The sequence below is a fragment of the Uranotaenia lowii genome, chromosome 1 (assembly GCF_029784155.1).
Source record: "Uranotaenia lowii strain MFRU-FL chromosome 1, ASM2978415v1, whole genome shotgun sequence".
In the NCBI taxonomy this organism is placed as follows: Eukaryota; Metazoa; Arthropoda; class Insecta; order Diptera; family Culicidae; genus Uranotaenia; species Uranotaenia lowii.
This window is the reverse complement of record NC_073691.1, coordinates 85,876,314-85,903,036: the sequence shown is the minus strand read 5'-3', so window position 1 is coordinate 85,903,036 and position 26,723 is coordinate 85,876,314. Positions and strand designations below refer to the sequence as shown.

The window sequence follows — 26,723 nt, the reverse complement described above, 5'->3', positions numbered from 1 at the left end:
TCATAGTCTTCCTAAAGTGCATGCGAGTGGAAAAACGATAAGCTGTAGTTTCATCAGATTGCCCAGGCCAGTTTACCATAAAACCTTAAATGTTAATTATGAAAAATAACAGCTTTCACGTTGACTCCATTAATCCTTCTGTTTCTAAGAACTAAAGTCGTTTTAGTAAACTTTTCATCTAATAAATGATGAAAAAGCTTGTTTGCTGCAATATAAATGAAGAAAAACATTATTCGAAGCCATAGGTTAGTGTATTTTTGAGAAAGAATGACATGGGCCATTTTACCTCGCTGGTGCGTCTTGTACAGTTCTCCCCTACGTATATTTGAAAGAATGTATCAATCAGGTTCACAACCAGTTCAAAATGAATAACATATTCAATGTTTTACATTGACTACAGGTATTCCGACATCCGTGTATATACCTAGCCAGCTGGCAACTGATTGTTCATTTGAATTTTACAGCTATACTAGAAAAATACATCTTACCTTTCAGCTGCTAACAGGACTAGAACCCATAACTTACAGCCGAACCCAGGATTCAAATATAATCCACTTAGAAACGTTGGCCAGGAACACACTTCATACTTCTTAAAATACATTTGTTCAGTTTTGTGCGAAAAATTTGCAATGTATGTATTGAAAAATACAAAATAGCTACTTAAGCCATCGTTCAAAAGATCAAAAGGATCACCCCATAATATGGTATAACGGCCAAAAGTCTGGGATCAGTCTTCTAAAACTTATCAAACAACATATTGTTTATCTTGTAAGCTGATTTGGAAGCTAATGAGTTGAACTGGCTTTATGGATATTTAGTTGAAATATTTTTAAGACAAACTTCTTTGGAACTTTAGCCTAAGTTTCATCATTTTCTGATGATTTTAACCAAATAGTCCGACCGTTAAAAAAATGCAAGTTTGTTTCGACAATAATTAAGTTGTCTTAAAAGTTATTGCAGATTGGTTTGGTTAATTTCAATTTAAAATTGGCTCGTTGCTTCAAAAGGTTGCTAACCCCTTATGGATAGGTATAGTTTTAAGCGGAATCTCTATATATGCTTCGCTCAGCACATTACGGAGCGACTCATACGATGTTACAATCAAATCTATTTTTCAAAGTTTTTTAATTTTTTTGTGATACTTGATTATGTCAATGTTAAAATGTCTCAAAAATATATTTTACGTTCTATTCCAGACCAATGACTAACATTCAAGAATGCTTTCAGCAAACTTCTGGATCAAAACACAATTTGAAAAAACGGTTTTCAGTTTTGGCTTAATCTCCAGAATTACTGGATCGATTTTCATCACAAATATCATGTTGCAATCGCACAAAAGCTATTTTGTTGTTATTGAGTTTATAAACTTTTAGTGGCATCGTAAAATTAAAGATAATTTGATGCAATTTATGTCAGACACTCTCCATCAGAAAAAAAACCCGGATGTATGTTTTTTAAACGAAAGCTGAGCAATCGCTTGACTTTTTAACGTTTCAGCGAGTAAGATTCCGATAATACAAAAGCACACAACAAAAACTTCTAAACAACAGCTGAATAAGTATAGAATAAAGTTAAGAGTATAGCTCGACAAACTTCTTTAAGATTATTTATTGTCAGTCAATTTCATCAACATTGATTCAATAAAGTTTTATTCCGGGGTAGCCGCCAAATTGGCCCTTTTTGTACCAGGATAGATACTACAAACTGCATGATTGCCGGTTCTAGGAAACCATTAAACTTTTGGCATTTCTACCCATACCTATAGTAATGTATCTCCCAAATAGCCAACACAATTCGCCCAAAATTTTATCTATCGAGAGGAGGAGAACGATGGTCTATTCCTGGAAGCTGAAGAGGTGGAATACATTGAGTGAAATTTATGATCCCATGTTTGATACCAACCTAATCGTAACGTTTGCAGTTTCGTTTCTCTTTCGTCCCTTTCAAGAATGTGGATGGTGCATTCTTCTCCATTCCTAGACAAGGTTGTTTCTAATGATTTGTGAGCAATAAAGTTGCAAAGTAAAACGAAAATCGGGTTCTTGATATTTGATTTAATTTAATTATGATGTTTCTGCGTGAAAATAAATTAATTATTCTGGTCAAACGAAATGATAACCGGTTTTAAGTGATTCATACGGGTCTTGTGTCTTGTTTTAACAAAATATATTTAGAAGCTTTGTTTCTCGATAGTTTAAAATATTGAAGAAAAATTTCGAAGTACTTATTTCAGAATCTGACAAACAGAAATTTTCTTAAATCTATTTAAACGTGCGTTGAATTTCTCAGATAGTCAGAAGAAAACAAATTTAGCTCCTGTAACTGGATATCATATCACACACCTGAAGCAAAATAAATGAAACACAAAAGCGGAAAATACTCTACGTCGTCTTCTCGGAAAGGTAAATCGAGTGAAAAGGCTGATACAGGAGACAAAACTCCATGAAATGTAAGTGAGAAAAATTGCTCGTGGAATCACGTTCTGTGGAACAATTGCGAAAGTTATCATAATTTGTTTCACTCGGATGTCATGAACGATTTGTTATAATATTCGAATCTTTTAAACCATTTACATCGTAAATTTAAATATTTAGGACTTTAATTGAGATACTTTCTGTTATGGCTGGCAATTTTCATCCAAGAATATTGATTTCATTATGTAATTCTGTTTTGATGTATTCGAAAATCAAACTTAAATAAAACTAAAAACTTAGTTAGGAGCAACTTGTATTTCTATCCAAAGTAAATATAACCCACAGTATAACACGCTTGAAAAACCAAAACAGCCGAAACATGAATAAAAGATGCCAATTTCACCCTTTTACAAAACTTTAAAGTCTCACCCAATACCGACCCAAGTAAAACGAAAAAAAAAAACAAAAAATCTCGAGTTGAGTTAAGGATTTTATCCCTTTTGCCACACGACGACGACGCCACGTTTTGGGTGATGGTGCGATATGTGTTTTTATGTGTTTCCTTCGAACTTTCCGGTGGGGATGACGGCGGATGGGTTTTAAGTAAAGTAGGTATGGAAAAGCCACAAACCCGGCAGAGGCAATTTCAAAGTGTTGATGGTCAACTTTTGAACGTTGGTTCCTAACTAGCCGGTTGATAAAAAGTTTAGAGGCCACTTATGAACCAAATTTCTGATTGTTCTTGTGGGTTTGACACTGACATTGATACCTCCCAATAGCTTGTTTATAGGTTTTCAATAGGGCTGAATTGGAGAAGAATTGCTTGATTTACAATTTATTGGAAAGAAAAAGGACCATGAGTTAATTATGAGATGCAGAAAGCAGTCAAATAAATCCCATCATGTATGTATGCATTTGAAAACGTTTTGAAGAGTGATTTCAGAAGATAATTGGTAGATATCAATTTTAACTAGAATTGTATAATAAGTGTGGATTCTTTCTAGAGAAATGCCTTTACCCGTACATTTATGCACCAAGGCTTCAACTTCTTTGAAATATCTGCAAAATGAAAAACCTTGTTTCATGGAAAATATGAATACTTAAAGGAACGGGTCCAAATTTCGTTCCTTCTGAATACCATCGAAAATCGACAACACCTGAATCATCACATTTTACAGTTACAGATATCTATTGGAAATTTCAATTAAAAATCCCTTCAAAATTTATTTGTTGCTTTTTTAAATTTTGTTTAAAAGCTCTGAGCTAGTTAACAAACTATTTTTTTTTTATACGGGATTTTCATCCTCTGGGATGATTCATCCCTACGTGTTAACAAACTAGCGTTTTAATTTTGTTTTCAGTACGCGAGGCACAACACTGTAAATTTTATTCACAAATTTTATGAATAAGCTGAATAGATTACCAATTTTTTTCTATGACATTTTTGCTCAAACAATGCATAAAATATTATCAATAGTATTAAGATAATTCATTTTTAAGATCTTTTACATAAATAGTTTTAAGTGTTAAATAGAAACTTTTGAAAATACATCTGAAATTTTTCTAATGAATCCTTTAGTAGCTAAATAGGAAACCTACTTTCACCGATGGTTGAAATTTGAAATTTTTTCAAAATCTGATGAACTTAGCTTAATATTGCCAGACGTTCTCCCGCTCGTATCCGGGCCGGGCAAATTCGGTCTATTTTATTTAAAACCTTGCCGAATTCGGGCATCCTATTTTCAAATCTTCAAACCAAAACCCAGGCAGTATTCGGGAAAATTTGACAAAAATCCAGGAACTACTCAACAAAAATCAAGAAGAAAAACATTTTAATCATTATTTTTTCTTCAAAAACGTAACCAGGGTTTTAATCGTATTTCAAGCTCCCGAAAATTTTTTTATGTTTATTTCAAAAAATCTAACTTGAGAAATTTCATTTTAGGTCGAAAACATTCAAAATTATAATGACGCAATTTGAATTTTTTTATTTGATTTAAAAAAAAAATAGGAATGAATCCGGACAAAATCAGGATTTTTTCAACAAACTTGGACAACCGGGCCGGTCGAACCTTACCCAATATTTTTTATTAAATATTCTTGCAATTATTGGTTATCTGGCCAGGTTAATTTGTTTATATGATTCAAACTGACAATAAGTTTTTTTTAAGAGAGTCTTCAATTTCGAATTAACACTAAACATACCGACACTTTGTATATACCTATTCATACCGCGAGCGGTCAAATGACGGCAAACACCGTTTTCGCTAAAACTTCTTTGTTTCTAAACCGATTTCTAACAAATTTATAGTTTTGAAAAGCTTATAACTCGACTCAAATATGTTTCTCAGACAATTTTCAGCTACAATCAATAACTTTAAAGTTATTTACAGTACAAGAAAAATTTTATGAAAAAACATGCTTCAGGACAAAGGTTGTAAATCAGTTATTAAGTGCTCGAAAAAAATTTTACTTAGTGCCTGAGAAAGCTGAAGTTAGAAGCTTTATGTTGCACATATGGAAAATTTTTTTAAAAATTTTCTAAGATCATGGCCACTAAAAATGTAAAAAAGTTGTGTAAAACCCGTACTTTTCAATCAATCAACTGCCAAAGCTGTTCCTGTTACAGTAGGAAATTTTGAAAAAGTGAATTGAAAAGTAGACGTAATTCAGTAGTACACTCACACACTCACAAAGTAGACGTCACATTTTGGCATCTTTAGATTTTAAAAATACTAAATACATAATTTTTGACGGCTTTTCAAAAGTAGTTATTTTGCGAACTTTTTATGAATCGGGATTTTCTGAGACAATCCCTACACCCAAATTCAGCTTTGCACTGGATTTTGAGTACGTTAACGTATAGTTTAGGCAATAAAACTATATGCAAAAGAAAGCAAATTTCATGCCGGTTCTAGTGATGTAACTGCATTGGCGGTGCAATGCTTTACAAAAATATAATAAATATATTTCTGAAAGTAAAACTGGAAAATTTGAGCTAATGCTTGTTTGTTTTTTCGTTTCTTTTCATCCGTCTTCGTGTGCAAAATAGCTTTGAGATATTACCACCCACTGCGCCCGTCTGCCAAGCAAGAATTTGTGCTGTCTTCTCAAAATTCAGAAACTAGTTCACTGTTTCATTTATCATATTTTTTTCAAGCATTGCACCGCCAATGCAGTTACACCACTAGAACCGGTATGAAATAAGCTTTCTTTTGCATATAGTTTTATTGTCTAAACCTTACGTTAACGTACTCAAAATCCAGTGCAAAGCTGAGCTTAGGTGTAGGAATTGTCTTAGAAAATCCAAATTGATAAAAAGTTCAAAAAACAGCTACCTTTGAAAAGTCGTCATAAATTATGTACTTCGTATTTCAAAAAATCTAAAGATGCCAAAATGTGACAAATTACGTCTACTTTTCAATTCACTTTTTCAAAATTTTCTACTATAACAGGAACAGCTTTGGCGGTTGATTGATTGAAAAGTACGGGTTTTACACAACTTTTTTACTTTTTTTGTAGCCATGATCTTAGAAAATTTTCAAAAAATTTGTCCATATGTGTTACATATAGCTTTTAACTTCAGCTTTCTCAGGCACTAAGTGAAATTTTTTTCGAGCACTTAATAACTGATTTAAAACCTTTTTCCTGAAACATGTTTTTTCATAAAATTTTTCTTGTACTGTAAATAACTTTAAAGTTATTGATTGTAGCTGAAAATTGTCTGAAAAACATATTTGAGTCGAGTTATAAGCTTTTCAAAACTATAAATTTGGTAGAAATCGGTTGAGAAACAAGGGAGTTTTAGCGAAAACGGTGTTTGCCGTCATTTGACCGCTCGCGGTATGAATAGGTATACCACATACGTTACTCGAAAACCGTAACACTTAAAAAAAATTTAAAAACGCAAACATACTTGCATTTCAAAAACAAAAATAGTCCTGTCGTTAAATTTGCGAAAAAACAATTATATAAGGCGTAATCATCGTTTAAAGTTCAAAAACCGTCATTTGACCGCCTCCGGTACGTTTAGTGTTAAAAAAAATGAAAATAAACCCAATATTCAAAAGTAAAACATTAAAATTATGTGGTTCAAATCAGATTGATGCAAACTCGATACCAGTTAAAGATTTTAGTTGAAAATTTGGTTCTTGAATAAATTGCATTTTTAATAATTTCGAACAATACGCCAAAATATGAAATTCCCTGCAATTTTTTATAAGGAGATACAAGTCTACAAGTTATTACTTTTCATTGAAAATAAATTCCTGTGGATGGTTTTATGAATATATTTCTCAAAAGACAAAACTTGCAAAATTAACTCAGATTCTACTTAACTTTTGTCATTATCAGCTAGAATGTACAAACGGACAGACTTTGGTAAGATTTCAAAATCGAATTATAAGCCTGCAATCTCTTGCAATTTGAATTCATTACAGTCATCAAGATGATTTTTTTTTCTTTTTTTTTGTTTTGATTATAGTCGTTTTACCATATTTATGGCATTCGCGACTTTATCAACGTTGCAGTTGGCGGATAGTTATTGAGGAACTTATCCGATACAACTGTGTTCGATGTTTACTCTTGGGCTCGAACTCGCGGACATCGCGGACAACAGACTTGCCAACTGAGCTATATCACAAGCCCATGATTTTATTTTGATTGTGGAATTCATTTACAAGCTGAATCTGAATCTGAATTCCAAAATACGAATTTCCAACCAGTTTCGGAATTTCAATTCGTTTGAAATGTACATAAAAACGGTTTCTGAAATTAGAAATTTGGCCAAGATTTTACATCAGTTTCAGAGTCCATATTTATAATTCGAATGTTTTTGGTTTCAATGATTATTCTTAATTTCAAGTATGTACATATGTATTTCGAATCCGACTTGCAAATCTAAACAAAAATAAAAATTACGAATGATGAATCTACATATATCGTCATTTCGTAGCTTTATTGTATTTGAATTTTGCATATCTAATAACTTTCGATCTGAATATAAAACAAAAACTCTGAATTCTAGGTTTTTTTCATACTCGGGAAAATATTAACTAAATTTCAAAAATGCGTATGAGTTTTGAAAGTCATGAATCAAATTTTGAAAGAAATGTAAAACCAAATTTAGACAACGATTTAAAATACAGCTTTTTATTTCTATTTTTTATGATGATATGTATGTGTTTGGTCAGACTTTCGGATAGGATTAAGATAAAGATGTTATCTTGTGGACAACCAACTTAAAAAAGGGCAGTTTATTCTCATTTTATTTAACATTACAATTTTTCCCTCCAAATCTTCAGAAATGATTTTAAAACAAAACAATGACAAACTGGCAACGTTTAAGATTCAAAATTTTTTTTTCTTTTTTTTCTAATCGACGTTTTTCGGTGAGTTTTGGAAAATAAAACGTTTTTACCAGTTGTCCAGACGTTTCGAGCTACTCTGGCTTTCGCTCCTCTTCAGTGGACACTAAAATTATATTTTGAAATTAAATCCTAACTTAATTAACAAATTTTAAAAATAAATCTTACAATTTTCTGGCCTTCGTCTATACTATTTGTTCTGGCTCAGTTTGTTTTGTTTTGCGTTTACTTTTACTTGTCATTATTTGTGTCAGTTTTGTTATGATAGGGTCGTAAGCTGTTTTGAAATTACATGAGTCTCTTTACCTATTAACTACGTTCTGATCACCTCTTAATTTAATATAGAATGTTTCGGCAGTTATTCCTGCATTGTAGCCTGTTACACGTTCTAGAATTTTAGTGTTTTCAAAGTCAAATAAATGCCCGGTTTCCGAGCAATGTTGGGCTAGACCAGTGCTTATCTGTTTTGTTGATACGATTGTTTTATGTTGTTTGATTCGTTTCTCTAAAAACTGGCTAGTCTCATCAACGTATGATTTTTTGCATTGCCCACATTCTATTTCATATACTACATTAATGTTTTTGTTTTTTTGGGATTTTGTCTTTCGTTTTTGTAAAGATTACATTTTTAATTTCATCTAATGGTTGAAACGCAACATTATTGTCGAATTGCCTCAGATATCTGGAAAGTTTTTCCCCTAGGCCTAAACAATATGGTATTGTTGCAAAATTATTCAAAGTTCTTTTTGTGACACTTAATGTATTATAAATTTGATGTGTTCTTTCTTTAATAATATTTGCAACAAAATTTTGTGGGTAGTTATTAAGTTTAAGGATTTTGTAAACTGTAGTGAGTGTTTTTTCCCTGTATAAAGTATGTGTGAGTCTAATTGCCCTATCTACCAGTGCTACCACTGTGTTCTTTTTGTGTGAAAAGGGACTTACAGAATTAAAATCTAAGTAACGTCCCTCCTCGTCCTTCGGGAACCACTCCGTTGTGATAAAAATCTCCTTTCGGCGCAGAATAGTATCAAGGAACTTAATTTCCCCATTCACCTCGTGCTCCATGGTGAATTGAAGTCGTTGATGAAACCCATTGAAAGTATTCAGGATTTGTTGGTTGTTTCCAGCAGCAACCAAACAATCGTCGACGTAACGCTTAAAAAACACCGGTTCGATTCCTTTTTCTCGTAGCTCAGCAAGCGCTGATTGCTCGATCCGTTCGAGAACTATCGAAGCCACCACTGGACTCAATGGCGAGCCCATCGGGACTCCAAACTTCTGCGCGTAGAATTTTCCGTTATATTGGAAAAATGTAGACTTTAGTACCAGGTCCAATAGTTGCAGAAAGCTACATTTTTCAATACACGTGTGTTGTTCTATTTCATTCCAACGTTTTTCAATTGTTTCCATTGCGAAGTCCACGGGAACGTTTGTAAAAAGCGAGACGACGTCCAATGAGAATAAAACCGTCTCAGGGGGGAGAACATTTTTTCTCATTTCGTCAACAAACTCGAAGCTGTTGTTAATATGGTGTTTTTTTTACCAGAGATTTTGTTTAAAATTCCGGCTAGATTTTTCGCAATTTTGTACGTAGCAGTACCAATGGTGGACACAATCAGGCGAAGTGGTCTGCCTTCCTTGTGGGTTTTAGGCAGCTCATATGCACGAGGAGGATTGCAATGGAAAACTTTCAAACGGTACATAGTTCGTTTGTCAATGAAATTTTGTTTTTGCCATTCACTGATAACATCATTTAATTTCTTTAATGTTGAGGTAAACAATTCAAGGGGCTTTGTTATAATAAGTAATACACTGCAATTAGGGTAACCAATAATGATCGAGATCCATCAGTATGTATGTATGTATGTATGTATGATTCCCCCATCGGTAGCAAGGTCCAGCCTATGTCTGTGTGGCTTGGCCTTCGAATTACTTCTCAGGCTTCCACGGTCGATGGTTCGTCAAGAGAAGGCATCCAACCTTCAGAGACCTACAATGGTTGGCAATCCACTCCGCTTGCAATAGTCTCTTCAGATTAACCCCAGATGCATTCCCTCTGAAATATATAATTATTTAGACAATGAAACACATCTTACCTGTCGGCAACTTATGGGATTCGAACCCAAAAATTTTTCTTGCCGATACCGGGAATCGAACCCAGTACGCCTGGGTTACCAGACTCGCGCCAGCCTATCCACTAGACCACATCAGCGCTATTTCTATTTTTTATGATGATATGAACCTTAAATCAAAATTCCAAAACTGGATACATAACTCAAAAAATGAAAACACAAATAAAATTTAGATTTTGATTTTATGGAACCAGAATCTCTGGAATGAGCCAAATCTTACTAAAAAATTTAGTATTCAGAAATGAATTACTATTCATAAGTGGAAAATTTTTGAAACACTGTAGCTGAATTCTGATCCTGGGATTAGTTTTCAAGATTTTGACATCAGTTCTGAGTCAAGATTGTTACCACATACAAACAGACGGGACACTCATGTTTCATTCTTCGCAAACCGGACCACCAAATAATGTTCAACGGAAAACCTTAACGTGGATATACAAATTTAACTTTTTTTCATAAATGAATATTCACAGAGCCTACAGAACCATGTTTTTGTAAAACTTCTCCGGTTGTAGTTTTAACACACTTCAACCATTTTTCCTTAACCTTCCAAAGCTGTTCGCAAAAAATCGTTTCGGAAAAATGTATCCTGTAGTTTGTTAACAGCAAATGTTAACCGATTTGGGTGATATTAGATTAATTGTGGGAGTCCTTCTACTAATATGATTAGAAGGATTCCCACAATTAATTGTGGGAATCCTATTTTCTAGCTTAGCTTGATTGACTACTCACATCCACCTCAAATCACTCAACTCGAAATGCACCATAAAATATTCTATGTTCAAAATTAATCACTCTTATCAGCTCAACAGCTTATAACTTCGTAATGTTTTTTTGACATCCTTTTATTTATGATCGGAATCGTTACTAAAAAACCACATTTCGAATTCCATGATCGTAGGCGTGGTTCAGTAGAACGAATTCCGCATCGCCAATGGATGCTACTTCGTGATTGACCGAGGCCATAAATTTTGTCCAGAGGTCAAAAGGTCTGGGATTGACAACACATTCACAATGAACAAAACTGATGCTCTCGCTTTAAACATCAATAACGGCGCCGGCCACGTCCTATTAATCAATAAAAAGAAAGGAAAATAAGCGAAAGGGATGATAGAAAATAAATTCATGCTTTAGGACCGAGGTCACCTCTGCATCCTAGCAAAACAATTTTCCTGTGGATGGGGAAAAAAAAGATATGATCAGGAAACACTTTTGACCAGTGTTATGCGATTTCGATAAAAAAAACTATTTTTCTAAGCTTTGGTGATTTGCTTGTGAAATTTTTAAATTTACAGATTATGTAACAAGTTTGATTGAAAATATTTACCAAACAAAAGAACTGAAACTTTGCTACACAACTGGTACATGTATTATTTTAACTAGATCCTTTTGTTTCATTTCTCTCGATCATTTTATGTAAACTGTGACAGTTCATGATTACTATACAAGGTAATAAATAACTTGTTCTATTGTGAGTTATTCCAAGTAATTTGTTTTCTTTAATTATTTATAAGGTTAATACTATCCTATCATTGTTTAATTTACTTGTTCTTATCATCCGATCATTCAGACCAGAATGAACTTTGCGGTGAGAAGGTCACTTGTAAATAAGGTCAACATCAAATTTTAACTTTCGTTTGATAAATGGCATGGTAGTTGAGGTAAACGTGGAAATGTGTTTCAGAGTTGTTTCTATGAATTTGTTATAAAAATTATTTTTATGGTTATCATATGTATTTTATGATGGAAATATTTAACTAAATACTGCAAATAACATGAAACCAGCTATTGTTCAAAATATACGAAAAAACTTTTTAATATTATCATGTTGAAAAATTATGAAGACCATATTATTTACGATAACGACTTATTTCTTTTTATGAATACTTTTTTAAGATTAAATTAGTAAAAATTATAAATTAAAATGAATCATTCATTAAAAACATTTATAGGGAAAATCCACATTTTACACTTAAACTCCACCAACTATTGTGCGCTGATTGTCCGTCGCTACGTGCTACTACGAAACACTACATCAAACTACTGCATTTCTGAACATATTGTATGAATTTTGAGTTTCATTCCAAAATTTTTAGCCTTTTAGAACTAACAGCTAAAAAACACTTGTGTTTTATAAATCTAGGATGTACAATTTTTGGAAGATTAGCTATCGTAACAAAGATACGTACAGTAAAACTTTCCTAACGCTTCATTATCCAAAAATTTGAAGACATTTTTCGTTACCGTGTCATCCAAGACCAAATTCCGGAAATGAAATTTTCAGTTTATTCCGAATGTACAGGCAATTGGCGCTGGCGCAGGCACTGAATGAAATAACACACACTTAATTTATCGTTTTCAAGTAACTTTTCAAATTTCTATCTTCTAAAACTTGATCAAATTCACAAAAAAATCCTACAAAAACAATCACGTTCGATCTGAAACATTGTTCTCCGGTTCCCTAAATCATGATAACAAGGGAACCATTTTAAGATAAACGATATAAATATAAACAGAAATCACATATAAAGTTAGAACGGACAAGGGTGTCGACTCATATCTGGTAATAAAATTCCCAGATTTTCCCTGATTTTCCAGTCGTTTTTCCAACAAATTTCAGGTTTGAAAAACAACCTGAGGAAGCAACTTAAAGTTATAAAAAATATATTTCCCCCGAAAATAAACGCACAGAAAGCTTTGAGTCGAGAATACTAATTTATTACGATAATTTTAATGCAAGCATTATTTGTGATATTAAACATTTTAAGATAAGTCAGCCAGTTCGGATTAGGATTGCTCGATCTTCGGGAAAAGATCGATCTACAAGATCGATTCAGATGAACGATTCATCGATCCATCTAAAAAATCGGAGCTTGAAGATCAATCTCCGATTAATCGATCTTTTCCATATGTAACAAGAGGAAACTGCTTTTTATAAAAAAATATGCAAAAAAAGACACAAAATCTCAAATTGGCATAATCCATCTACATATGGAAAGAATTAAATTTTAGGCGCTTTTATGTAAGGTGACCGGAGTAAGTGTTTAAAATCAACACCAATCAAAATTCAAAAATCTTGAAACCGCTTCGATATTTTTAAGAAATGTACTGACAAGAAATATTAAAGAGATTATGTATAAGAAATTATTCCAAGGTATTTTTGTTAAGATTATCTAATGTATATTAGAGTTATCAAAAAAAATATGCAGAAAAAAAAACAAATTTATTAATTTTTTGAAAAAAGTATTTTTTAGAAAATCGCTGTTATTTCTTAAGATTTAGCAAATTTTGGCAAATTTTTTATTCTAAATCAATGACAAACACCTTTCTGCACCCAATTCACAAGGTTTGGAAATAATTCGCAAAATTTTATTGAAATAAATTGAAAGTTATTAAAATTATTTTTAAACTGATCATGAATGCTAAATGAAAAAAAATCGCCTCGACCAGGAATTTCATCCAGTTAGGAAATTGACTTTTTAGTGTCTGAACACGAAACAATGATGTAACTCACATATTATAGCTGTTTTCTATGGTTAAATAAGCGTCCTCCTTAATGTGGCCATTATGCTCTTATTTCCCCAAAATGTGAAAAAAAAGATCGAAAGATCGAATCGAAAATAAACTGATCTAATCGATCTTTTCTGTCTGAAGAATCGATCCAAAAAATCGGAAATCGGAGTTGAAAAGATCGATCCTCCAAGGATCGATTCAAGATGGACAAATCCTAGTTCGGATCCACTTGTAGAAATTCTTATGATTTCAGCATAACAATTTTCTCTTGCAAGCTATCAGCCTTCGTCTGTGCGTCTTCCAAAATTTTCCTCCATTTCACCTCAAGCGATTTTGCTTCCGCTTCTCGATGACGCTTCATCAGCTTTGTTTGATCTGATTCAAGAGCTTCCTTTTTGCGGCGATCTTTGTCTTCCAAATACAGAGCATGTGAATTTCGAACTCTCTGAATAAGTTTGTTGGAAATTTGGACTGATTTTATCCCTCCAGCATAAAAAACAGCATTATAGATTTGTCGTTCAACCACCACTGATTCTTAGCCCTTTAATTAAATGAGCAACGTACACTGAAGTAAATTTTTAAGCAGATAATAAACTTTGACGTTTCAATTTCTTCAAAAAAAATCAGGATCATTATTTTTTCCCTGATTGGTGGAAAAATTCCCTGATGTTCCCTGATTTTCCCTGATGCAAATTGAATTCCCTGATTTTCCCTGATTTTCCAGGTAGTCGACACCCTGGGGCTCACCAAAGCAAAGGAAATGTTCATCTCGAACGATCCAGGGCACAGAAATGGCTTCAACTGCTGTAAGAACCTTAGCTAACGTTGGTTGCACCTACGGAGGGGGCGATGTTAGACACTTGACTATTTCTTCCAGGTGTCAAAATTCTTGGCTGAGATGGATGGCTGTGATGTTGGGAAGACTATCGGGATCGCTTCTTCAGAGAATTCAAGTGAATTTGTCTTCGGATGGGCCTCTATAAAACCATCCATTTGAACTACCATAAGAGCTTCGATCTTCGATAATTTCTTTGAAAACTTCATAAATTTTCAATTTTCGGAAGTGCAGTTTTTACTGTCAGAAAAAAAACGCGTCCACTTTGTTCTTCCATAGCCTACTTCCATTCATTGTGGGAATCCTATTTTTTGCTCAAAAACTAAATCCAAAATGGTTCAGTTATACCAATTTCTTTACAACGTTCAGTACCTACAGGGTGACAAAAAAGTCCGGTCTCACAGGAAAATCTCAATATTTCAAAGAATAAGAAGGAAATCTGAATCTGGCTATCATAACTTTATTCAGTAACTCATAAAGATACTTCACAGTCGATATCTCGGCATTACACCACCTTTCTCTGATCGAACCAGCTTCAGACGTCTCGGAAAGTCGTCGCAAGCGGCGCGCACGTACTCCATCGGCATCTTGTCCCAGAATTTCGTGATAACTCACTTGAATTGCTCCAAATTTGTTATTTTATAGTCGTTGAACTTCGACATCATGTATCCCCACACGAAATAATCCATTGGATTCAGATCCGGAGACGACGGAGGCCATTCATTCTTCGAAATGAAATCGGCCAAGTTTTACTCACACCACGCCTGAACAACCTTTGTGGTGTGGGATGTGGCGCCATCTTGCTGGAAGCAGTAGTAATCGTCTTCAAACAATAGTTCAGCTTGAAGCAGAACATTTTTCTTCAAAACCGTGTCCAGGTAGTACGCTGCGTTGATTTTGACCCCTTTATCGATAAAAATAAGAGGCAGTTTACCTCTCTAACAAATAGCCCCCAAAACCATCACTGACGTCTTATTTTGGAACCGGGAAACTCTGCCATGGCTCACAACTCAATGTAAACAAACTGCACAGAAACCAAACTCTGCCACTTTGGGCAGCAAAGTTAGCCCTTTCATTTGACATATAGATGGCACCAGAGAAATGCAACGTGTAGGCTACAGGCAACCCCAAAAAAATGTGACCGGACTTTTTTGTCACCCTGTAAAACATAAGTAGGTAATAGTAGCTGCTTTAAGAATATCGTACCTTGGTATAATTGTATATTTTGTGATGTAACAGAATGGAATTTGGAGGATACTTTTATGTTTCCTGAGTGTATTTAAATGATAAATCAGATTATTTTTCAATTTTTTATGTGTTTCATCATCATGTTTCATATATTTCGATAATTGATCCAAATTCGAATCACAATGCCTTGCTTACTGATTAAAAAAAATTTGGTCGTTGGCATGGGCGTTCATATGCATTTTTTTTAAATTTCACCTTGTTGAGGATCGAAGTTGTTATCGACGTAATTATTCTACTCTTAATTCTAGCTTTGTTGGATAAATTTGCGACTCGTGCTGAAAAAATCCACATTTTGCAACTTGGTGTATGAAAACTATCGACTAAAGTCTGTTTCACATAGAATCTGGTCGGATAAAATAGATCATTTCTCCGCAAAGAAATAACGTACAACAAAAGTAAAAATGTCATTTTGTAGGGTTTTTATTGCACTTTAAGGAAAACAATACATGAAAATCATTCGTCAGCTTTTCGGATGAATTTTCGAACTTTTTTTGTGATACCTCCCATCATTTTCTGCACAGTACTGCTGGTAACCTCATTCGCCATCTTGTTCCACCACTTATCCATTTGAGCGGGTATTTTCATGGTTCTGCCACATTTCTTCAGTTTGTCCTTAACTATTGCCCAATAATTCTCGATGGGACGAAAATCCGGACAGTTTGGTGGATTGATACTTTTTGTATGTATGTATGTATGTATGTACACCCATAGAAGATGTTGCAAAAATCCAATGCCTATTTGGAACATCTCTGTGCCGATAATGCGCTGAAATGTGCACTGTGCCGAAGATGATATGTTTGAAAAACCGTAACTGGCATAAGGACTCGGCTCCCAACTAAAATGATGCATGACCACTACATTCAAGCAAAACAAGAAAAACATTTTATGGGATTTCGTTCCTATTGGATAATTCATCCCAGAAACAAGAAAATATAAATATAAACCACAGCGCCCGTAGGGAGAATCGAACTCAAATCACCAACCATATGGTCTTGCCAGACCGACATCTTAACCAGTGTACTATTTGAGCTTCATGCAGGAAGAGGGATATTTGTCATAGGCATTCTGCCACCGATCAATCACAAAAGAAACGCACGACAGTGGCTTCCCGGCGTTTGGCCTCCTTTCAAGGTATTCATTTGTCTTGCGATGGAATTGGGAAAGGGAACGGGAGTGGAGGAAACGGGAAACCCATTGAATGAGAACTGTGCTTTGCTTACTGTCTGCTATTACATACACACGCTACATATACACAGCTGCTAAAGCCGGGCAGCTTGGCCGGTGCTTGTTTGCCGGTGAATTGAAGGAATATATTCTTGTTGCTTTTGCTACATACACACGCACAGCTTAGCCGTGGTTGTTTGCCGGCGAATTGAATTGAAGGAATGTTTTTTTTCTGTTGCTTTTACTGCATACACACGCACAGCTCGGCCGTGGTTGTTTGCCGGTGGTTTGAAGGGATTGAATTAGAAGGATGTTTTTGTTGTTGCTTTTGCTACATTCACACGCACAGTGCTCGGTTCGCTGGCTGCCTGGTGTTGGCCGGTATTTATTTCCATCCTTCTTCGTCTTGTGATGCGATAGGGAGGGACGTGAAAGCGTTTTTATTTTGTTTCTTTCAGACATACGCAATTCGGTTAACTTGGGAGATTAATGCCGGTGGGAGCAAATCGATTCAGCACCGATCGCGTTATCTTCTTGTACCAATGATGCTATGTAATTGACTACACGCCATTGGCACAGAGGCTGAATTTTGGGTGTATGGTTCCCCCATCGGTAGCAAGGTCCTGCCTATGTCTGTGTGGTTGGCCCGAAGGCTTCCACGGCCGATGGTTCGTCGAGGGAAGGCATCCAACTCTCAGAAACCTACAATGGTTGGCTACCACTCCGCTTGTAAAAGTTTCTTCAAGTTATCCCCAGATGCATTTCCTCTAAAAGTATAATAATGAAAAACAATAAAAATACAATATAATAATAATATGTAAATAAATAATAAAAATACAATAGAAATAAAATATAATTACAAAATGTTATTATGGTATTGAAATAATTAATGCGATGGTAAATTACAATAAACAAAAAAATCTCACATTGCAGTTGGCATTATACCTTTCATTGAACGATGCTATTAGTTGATAATAACTTTCAAACAATTCATTATTCCGTGGGATTTGGCGGTTCGATTTTTTTCACTGATTCAACTCATATTATCGTACAAAACAGCAGAACCGTCTAGATAACGTCTTCCAATTTTATTAGTGCATACATACCTATTAGCATACAAATATTTTTTTTTAATTTGATAACATATGTAAAATTAAAGTAAGAGAACGAATTCTAATTTGTGAGAATCTTTTGATTTTCATAATCGAAAAGCTAGATATATATAAACAATAAGATGAATAATTTTTTTTATTGACAGAACTATGAAAATTTCAATACATTTTTTAATTTGAGTCCCAAATTTTAAATTGATATAATAAGCTAAACCATATCGCAAGAGTTTATCGACCAATTCTCCAAATATGAACGTTCACAAGAAAACGCTAAAAACTTTTCTTTATATAATAAACTATTTGTAATTTAAGCTTTCATAATTTTACAGCCTTTGCAATGCCGAATGTAACATAAATATCTCCTCAGACAACCTATCAGAAAATCCCTTTCGATAATATAAAAGTATAATTAAATAAATCATTGAATAACATACAAATTAAAACATATGACAAATTATTTTTTTAAGCAGCAAAATTGTTCGTCAATCTGCAAACGTGGCTACTGGCAACGCTGAATGAAACTCTCTCGTTGCTAGTTTCTGCTACTCGCCACCATAGTATTAACGGCAGTAACGTAGGGTTTTCTAGTTAGCAGCAGAGAGAAAGAGCGCAATATATATATGTATATGTAAATCGGATTGATCTCACCAAATCGCCTCCGCATATGGACGTCCTCATTCTGCGGTATCCTTCTCGAACTGGGTGCTTCTTCCAGCCTGGAACAACTTTACCTCGGTGCATGCACGAACTCGCCCTGTAAACCTCCTTCAAGGGCCAACTCGGGAAGCTTTCGCATCTAGCTAGCGCTCACACTTTCACCCATCTTTCTTTAACCCATGCCTCCTCTTTCACTCATACCAATACAAGCACTTGGAATACATTAATTTATGATGAAGGTAGCCATTTTTCTTTCAAATAAAATTCCAACCCAGATTCACTATTTTTGATGAAATCCTAAATCATTTGGCTAATCAAACACAAGGCACTCATTCAATTTCACTGGATTCGGAGCAGACCCAAACAGACAACCACCCACACTTCTCACTAAGTTAAAACGGAACGCAACATCAAACGAACGAAAACAAAAATGAACCGAACCGCACGGCATTCCACAGACGAGTTTATGCTCTTCAAAAATTGTTAGAGAAAAATTCTGTTGCTAACCTGAATTAAGCTGAATTCTCGCATAAAAGTTGCCAAAATAGATCATTCGATTGCTTGAATTCCATTACACTTAAGATTCAAAACATATTTTTAGATCACAAATACATGAAGTTTTTCGCATATCGCAGTATGTACAATATCTGAAAACAAATGGTTTTTAGTTTGGTGGATTGATACTTTTTTTCAACAAAATCGATCTTGTTCTCCTTATACCACTTAACGACATCCCGGCTGTAGTGGCAGCTTGCCAGGTCCGACCAAAACTTCACCGAACCTTTGTGGGACCGAATGAATGGCAAAACCCTCTTCTGGAGACATTCTTCTTTGTAAACATTTCCATTCATTGTGTCCCCAGTGATGAAAATCTTAGTCTTCTTCCCACAACTACAGATCCCTTGCCAAATCATTAACTTACGAGCAAATTTATCTGCGAAAACAAACGTAAATCTACCCGCAACATTCCCTTTTCGCTTCGCAAGGAAAAATTTTTTACCGGGTATTTGTCCAAAATCCATTTTGACGTAAGTTTCGTCGTCCATCAAAATGCATCCGTTGTACTTGGTCAAAACTTTCTCGTACAACTTCCTTGCCCTGGTTTTGGCAACCAGGTTTTGTTTCAGCGTCCTGTTGGGGTGTTTGCTTGCATGATACGACCGCAAACTTTCTTGCAAACAAATTCGTCGAGCTGTATTGTGGTTTGCCTTGAACTTTTTCGCCAAATCACGCAAGGAGATTCCAGGATTATTGTGAACTGATCGAATTACCTTTGCTCGCAGCTTCCGGTCATATGTTCCACTTTTACGTCGGGTTTGTTTTGCTCGATCCACCGTAAGGGTCTCCCGGCAACGTTGCAGCACCAAATTCACAGTCGATTTTGGATATATCAGGAATCTCGCGATCTTTACCCCTGACCCCGTCAGTTTCTCTACGTGAGTGTGCAGAATTTTCTCTCGCCTTTCGCGTTCCATCTTCGATAACTTTTGACTGACTGCTTCACTCTTGATAAAATTTTCACCACTAAATAAACAAACCATCCGGATCAAAACACTGTCAATAGACTCGCGATGTGACAACTAGAGGCGCTGCAGTAAATGAAAAAATGCGACCAGATTCTATGTGAAACAGACTCTAATATAATTGTTATACCTACAAGTCATTACCAAAATCACTGAAAAAATCTTCCAAATAATGTGACGCAATGATGGAATGAGAAACAGAGGGAAATTGTGTTCGACTTCAACCTTCTTGAAGAAGAAGCTGCCGCCGCCGCCGGTACAAACCTTTTACAAGAATTTTTGCAAGGCCATTTTAATTTTTTAGGAACTGAGTTTATACTCTAAAACACATTTTAACGGAAAAATCATGGCTTTTAACAGCTAACTTAAAATCCAGTGTCTTTTTATTTGCCAATTAAGCTGATTCTGGGTGTGCTTTAAGACTTAACATTTCGTCATTAGTGTGTATTGTGCTCAAATTTATGCGACTTTTACGAGTTATTGGCAAGTGGAAATATGGTTCGTCTGCGATATTTCTGAACAATTGAAAGTAATATTACTTTTTTTTCATTCTTTAAAATTTCAATAAATATACCGATACCTATCTTTTTATTTGGTGACAAATCATACCTCTCGATTGGGAAAGTATCACCATACTCAGGGAAACCCTCTCAAATACGAAATTGAATGAAGCTTCAACAGAAAACGTGTAAAGGGCAAAGTTGCATTACCACACACTCATGGGATGGCTTTCAGGGCAAAACTTTTCAATCAATCTGGCCAAATGCAATCCATTTAGTCGGAAGCGAGCCGAGATTCATAACTTGTGCAATAATGTGGGACCATGCTTATTGGCTTCCAGATGACATTTTCGATGCAAAAGTTCACTCAATCTACATATGCAGCAGACTTCATCATCAGACTTTTTATAAGGCAGTTTTTAATCAAGGGAATCGAATGGGACAGTGGCAACAAAACTTACCCATCGTAGATGAAATCTGAAAAAAAGCGTTTGATTAAATGAACTCGTCTTTTCTATGGTATAAGATACCTTGGTACCGAAGATGATCAAAAAATCTCAATGCAGGTGTCCATCTTTTTAACTTCATTTTGTGTGTTATTCCAAAACCAACGCTTTATTTAACAACATAACACACCGGTAAAATTATTTGCATGTGAAATGCGTCAACCAAGCACACATATTCATTGTTGAAGAAGATCGGTTTCTCATTCTCAGGAATGCGCCCTTCAGGCGGAAACGGTTCGCCCGTAAGACGGCAAATACGTATTGCTGCGTTCTGCAGCAGAGGATAATCTTCACTTTGTCAAACTGCTTTCTGCAAACTCTTCCGAGCAAGTTGGTTCTGCTTGGAACAGGTACAATAAATTTAATTCCAACCAGCACGTCTTCGCAAAGTTTTCCAGCTTTCGCAAAGGTAGGCACCTATTTGTGCTGGTCTTAGATTTATACTGCACCGGTTATGCGAAAAGCCGGAAGTGTAATTTCTACGACTCAAGTTCTTTCTTCAGGCAAGTCTAGGTTTTGCATATGCAGCAGTCCCTTTCTCGTAATTTCCGAACTCATATTATGTGACTGTAAAAGTGAATAGGAAAATTTGTCTCATCATCTGCTCCAATATTTCATTTGTAAGTAAAAATGATTATTGGTAGGTAAATGCCATGAGATATAAAAATCTAGAAAACTCGAAACCTTCGATATGGGTTGCATATCATATAGGCGCAATGCTCGCATGCTATTTAATCGCCGTCATTCGGCAAATTTCTCGGAAGCCGACAGGGGCTGCATTGTATGGGAGCATGGATATGTCAAAACAAAAACGATTTTTTCAATTGTGTTATGTTATTTGCCACGCATTATATTTTTCAAGAAAACTGTACAACCCAAACTATTTCTTCTTGGAGCTTTCTAAAAAAATGGAAAGGCTTTTAAATTTATCAGAAAACTACTTTTTTATTGACTCGGAGGCTTGTTCAATTTGAACGAGCACGGTTAACAGATGTGAAGTTTGTTTAACAATAAATCATTTTGTATGTGATCGAAAAACTTAGGATGGTGGTTGTAGTGTCCATACAACAATTTCTTGACTTAATAGGATGGTTTATCAAAGAAAAAATGATCTCATGTTCGTATTGACTTTAGCTATCGAATGGAATTATTGACTGTTTGCCATGTAAGTGTGCATACAAGGGCGAATGTCACAACTAATTTGTTTGTGCCATCAAATAAAAAAAATATAAGAAAAATCAGCCTTGCTTTATTAAAAAACTGCTGAACATTCAGCAAAAAATTTCTTAAATTACTAGGTATCATACTCATGCCTGGGACCGATTGAAAACCATCTTATTTCTTCGATTATGCAAAAACACCCAAGTACTGAGAAACGTGATATCTAACCCATTAGGAACGCCCGAGTTGCCACTTGTTTGAGAGAAAACGCAATTTCCTTTGCAAACAATCACCAAACTGTAATAAATCACGACTCGTTCTAATGTTCAACCGTGCTTCCTATCTTTTCTTTCAGGTGTGGGTATTCCTGATATTGGCGCTAATGCCATTGCTGGTCTCAGCCAAGCCTGCGTCTACCGGTGAAATAATCGTCAGCAAATCAGCAGCAGAGCCCGCCACCAACTCGGCGAACCCAGATGACATCGATCGGGCAGACCGGGCCAAACGTTCCGGGTTCAGTCTCGTTTCCGGTTTAAAAAATGTTTGTATCTCGAAAAATGGCTCCTGGCTATACACTATTTCGATTGCTAATCGAAACCTTCGGTTATATTTTTTTAACATTTACATAACACGCACTTCACTCTATCTTCTTCATCAGGTTCACGAGTAGTACACTCGAATCATTATCAGGGGTCACACCGTACCTCATCAAAAGCATAATTTTCATTTTTTTTCCTCCTATTCAGCACTAGATGGCATATATTTGCACATTTCATAATTCCGGTTCTCACTTCTATCTGCACCCGTCACAATCATTCCAGACACTTCTATCAGGTATCGGCCAGGCTTCGGCCTCTTTGGCGGCCAGCAGCAGTGGTTCCGCTTCTTCCTCTCTTGCAATGCACTCTTCCAGTGGGTTGTTGTCCGGTAGTATTGGCGGTAGTTCTGGCACCAGTAGCGGACATTCCAGTGGCGGACATTCCTACGAGAAACCTCACGTAAGTTCGCACCCTATTCACAAAGTATAGCTTTACACTCGTTTATTTCGGCACAATCTGCATATCTCTATCATACTGAACACACTACTATGAAAATGTAAGTTAGAATTATATTAAGTTATTTTTTAGACATGAATTATTTTCGGAAAATATCTCAAAAAGCTGCATTGTCTAGAAATGTACGATTTTTCTCTTTCAAATGGATTTATCAATCGACCTAATAAAATCGAACAGAGCAGTCGTTTAAAAAAATCTATAGCATTCATGTGATAGTATACTTTGAGGCGTTTTCATTAAGTTCGTGATTATATAAGAAAAACTTACAAAAAAATGACTTCTTCACCTAGCTTTTATATTGAGTCAGTAAATAAATGTTAATTTTAACACCCGTGAAAAGTTTCACACTATTGCTGTTGTTATAGCAAAAAACCGTATTTAAAGGTGTATAACAATGAGTTTTCATTTTGCCAAAATTCTTAGACGAAAAAGAAGGGTGCGTGCTATACAACGGTGCTAGATTTAAAGCACATTTCATATTTCGAATATTTTTTGCTAATAAATACAGGTGCGCGCTATACACTGGTGCGTCTAATACACCGTTAAATATGGTGTATGTTAGCCGTTTAATTGGAACGAATAAACGAGCACACATTCAGAACGTGCAGGTGCTACGTTTTGTTTGCTTCTTTCCTCTTGAATCCGATTTTTCCAAAATTTTAAGAAGCTTAGTTTTATGATAATAAGCAACTTTTTTTTATGTAAATATATAAAAATTAATGTTTGTCTGTCTGTCTGTTCCCTATAGACTTGGAGACTACTGAACCGATCTTCTGAGGTTTTTGGGGCCGGAGATGGTTTCTATTACAGTAACAACCCCCTCCGACATTTACATAATATATGACACAATTCATACAATTTATGAGTAATTTTAATATAATATCCCACACAAACGTATTTTGGCATAATTCAATGAATTATAATGGTGGTGGACAGGTTTTGGTGTATTTGGACCAAAACGATATTTACAAATATTTTTGTAGGAAAAGAGGGGGAGTTCTTACATGTTCATTATAAAATATATCAGAACTCAAACAATTTCCAAACGATTCTGACCACAACATAATAAAATTCTTGATGTCATGAGATTATTTAAAAATTTCTATAGGGGAGAATGAGGATACTTGATCCCTGGGGATACTTGATTCCTTAGCTATATCTCGAAACTGGAATGTCTTACGAAGATCAAATGTTCTAGAAAAATGTGCCAAAATGAGCAAAATAACAATTCTTGTAGTTTAAAATTTTTTAACAAAATAATTGTTTGAGTAATTGAACTTTGTTTGAAAAATTTCACAAAATGTAACTTGAAGATCTTTTTCCATCACTTTAAAATGTTCCTTACATGGGAAAATTATGAAAAAAATATTTGTTCCAATGTATCAATCATTCGAGCGTAAAATGAACTTTATAATGCCATATTTTCAAAGCAATGGAAAACTCTCAACTTTTTTCAGAAAAAGTTTTCTAAAATGTTGATTATGGGTACAATTGATCCCCTAGAGTTGGGTACAATTGATCCCCCTTCCAAACGGCATATTCTTTTTCTGAATTGTAGTTTGCGCTCAGCTTTTGAGCGGATCGGTCGTGATTTACAGAAGAGCGAAAACATTAAATCCTACGAAGTTAAAGTACGTTTCGACAAATAACGCGAATCAAGTGCCGTGTGTGTAGTAACGCGCGCATTTCGATTTCGCGATGGGGAGACGCGAAAATACATTTCGCATCGATTTCTCCCTCGCACCCAAAGCCCCGCCGTATGAAGAAGTTCATAATTTCGTCGGGCAACAGCTCGGTCTTACTCGTGAAAACGTGTTACAACTGCAACCGAATAGACGACTCGGTTGTGTGTATGTCAAGGTGACTGACCTCGAGATCGCGGAACGTATCATCGAGGAACATGATAACAAACACGAGATCGTAGTGGAAGGCAAACCGTACAAAGTACGCATCATGATGGAGGATGGAGCAGTTGAAGTGAGACTGTTCGATCTGACTGAGTTTGTGTCGAACGAAGAAATAGCAATTTTTCTACAGGCTTATGGCCAAGTCCTATCGGTACGCGATGTGCTGTGGGACGACAAATTTCTCTTGGGAGGAGTATCGACTGGTGTTCGATCTGCTCGCATGATTGTGGATGTCAACATCCCCTCTTTCGTCGTGATAGGCGGACAAACAACTTCGTTGAGCTACAAAGGCCAGCGACAGACGTGCCCACACTGTAGCGAGTTCATACACAACGGGATACCTTGTTTGCAGAACAAAAAACTGCTTGTGCAGAAACTCACAGCAGACCAAAACAAACAAAACAACACCTTGACTCCCAACACAACCAACTCTCCCCAAGAGACAACATTTCCAAAGACCAACACCAGCCAGCCAACCTACACCGACACCAGCATCACAGCCGGAAACCACGACACAGGTAGGAGATGTTCAGATTCCTAACATGCCTCCACCTGCCATACCAAAACCGACACAAGAACCAACACACAATGCCCCGATAGGTACTTCCGAAGGCAGCGAATCTGATGCTTCGCAAGCGTCAAAAAATCTTCGGTCTAGCAAACGTCAGAAGAATCCACCTAGTAAGAAGATGAAGCACACTGGCGGCTACAGCGACATTAGTGTTGATGAAGAGGCCTAACAACAAACATGGATAACACAAGCTGCAATATAGCCACAATTAACATCAACACCATCACCAACCCAACAAAACTCAACGCTCTCCGAACGTTTATACGAACGTTGGAGCTGGACATTATTTTCCTACAAGAGGTCGAAAATGAACAACTACATTTACCAGGTTACAACGTCTTGTGCAATGTAGACGAAGCAAGAAGAGGTACAGCGATAGCCCTAAAGGAACACATGAAATATTCGCATGTCGAGAAAAGTTTAGATGGCAGACTAATAGCTGTTCGTATAAACAACACAACTCTGTGCAATGTGTATGCACCATCTGGCTCCATGCTCCGAGTTCAGCGAGAACGTTTTTTCAACCAAACTATTGCCTACTACCTCAGACATCGCACGGAACACATAATTTTAGGTGGCGACTTTAATTGTGTGCTTCGACAGTGTGATGCCACAGGCCAAAACAACTCGAGCCCAGCTTTACAAACAACGATCCAGCAGATGAACCTACGCGACGTGTGGCTACAACTTCGGGCTCGCGAAGCTGGTCACACATACATTACACACAACTCGACATCCCGCCTTGACCGCTTCTACGTGAGTGAAGGATTACGAACACAGCTAAGGGCAACAGCTGTTCACGTCTGCTGTTTCTCAGACCACAAAGCAGTTACCGCTCGGATTTGCCTTCCACTTTCCGATCCGCCCAATGGTAGAGGATTCTGGAGCCTTCGCACACACCTTCTCACTGATGACAACATTGAGGAATTCCAAATCAGCTGGCAATATTGGACTCGCCAGCGTCGTCACTACTCATCGTGGATGCAGTGGTGGCTATCATACGCAAAACACAAAATCCAAACATTCTACCGGTGGAAATCGAAGTTAGCCTTCGAT

The 26,723-nt window shown here is 35.9% G+C and overlaps 1 protein-coding gene across 4 annotated transcripts in view; it reads left to right on the top strand.

The window, feature by feature from the left end:
* The window catches only part of LOC129755821 (mucin-6), a 147,170-nt gene that overhangs the window by 66,376 nt on the left and 54,071 nt on the right, over nucleotides 1-26,723 (top strand). For 3 of the 4 annotated variants that reach the window (XM_055752525.1, XM_055752509.1, XM_055752500.1), the window contains exons 3-4: nucleotides 22,490-22,675; nucleotides 22,956-23,132. In XM_055752525.1, the coding sequence (XP_055608500.1) occupies nucleotides 22,490-22,675; nucleotides 22,956-23,132 (363 nt within the window). The remainder of the gene's footprint in view (nucleotides 1-22,489; nucleotides 22,676-22,955; nucleotides 23,133-26,723) is intronic. The other variant, XM_055752516.1, reaches the window with a different exon arrangement.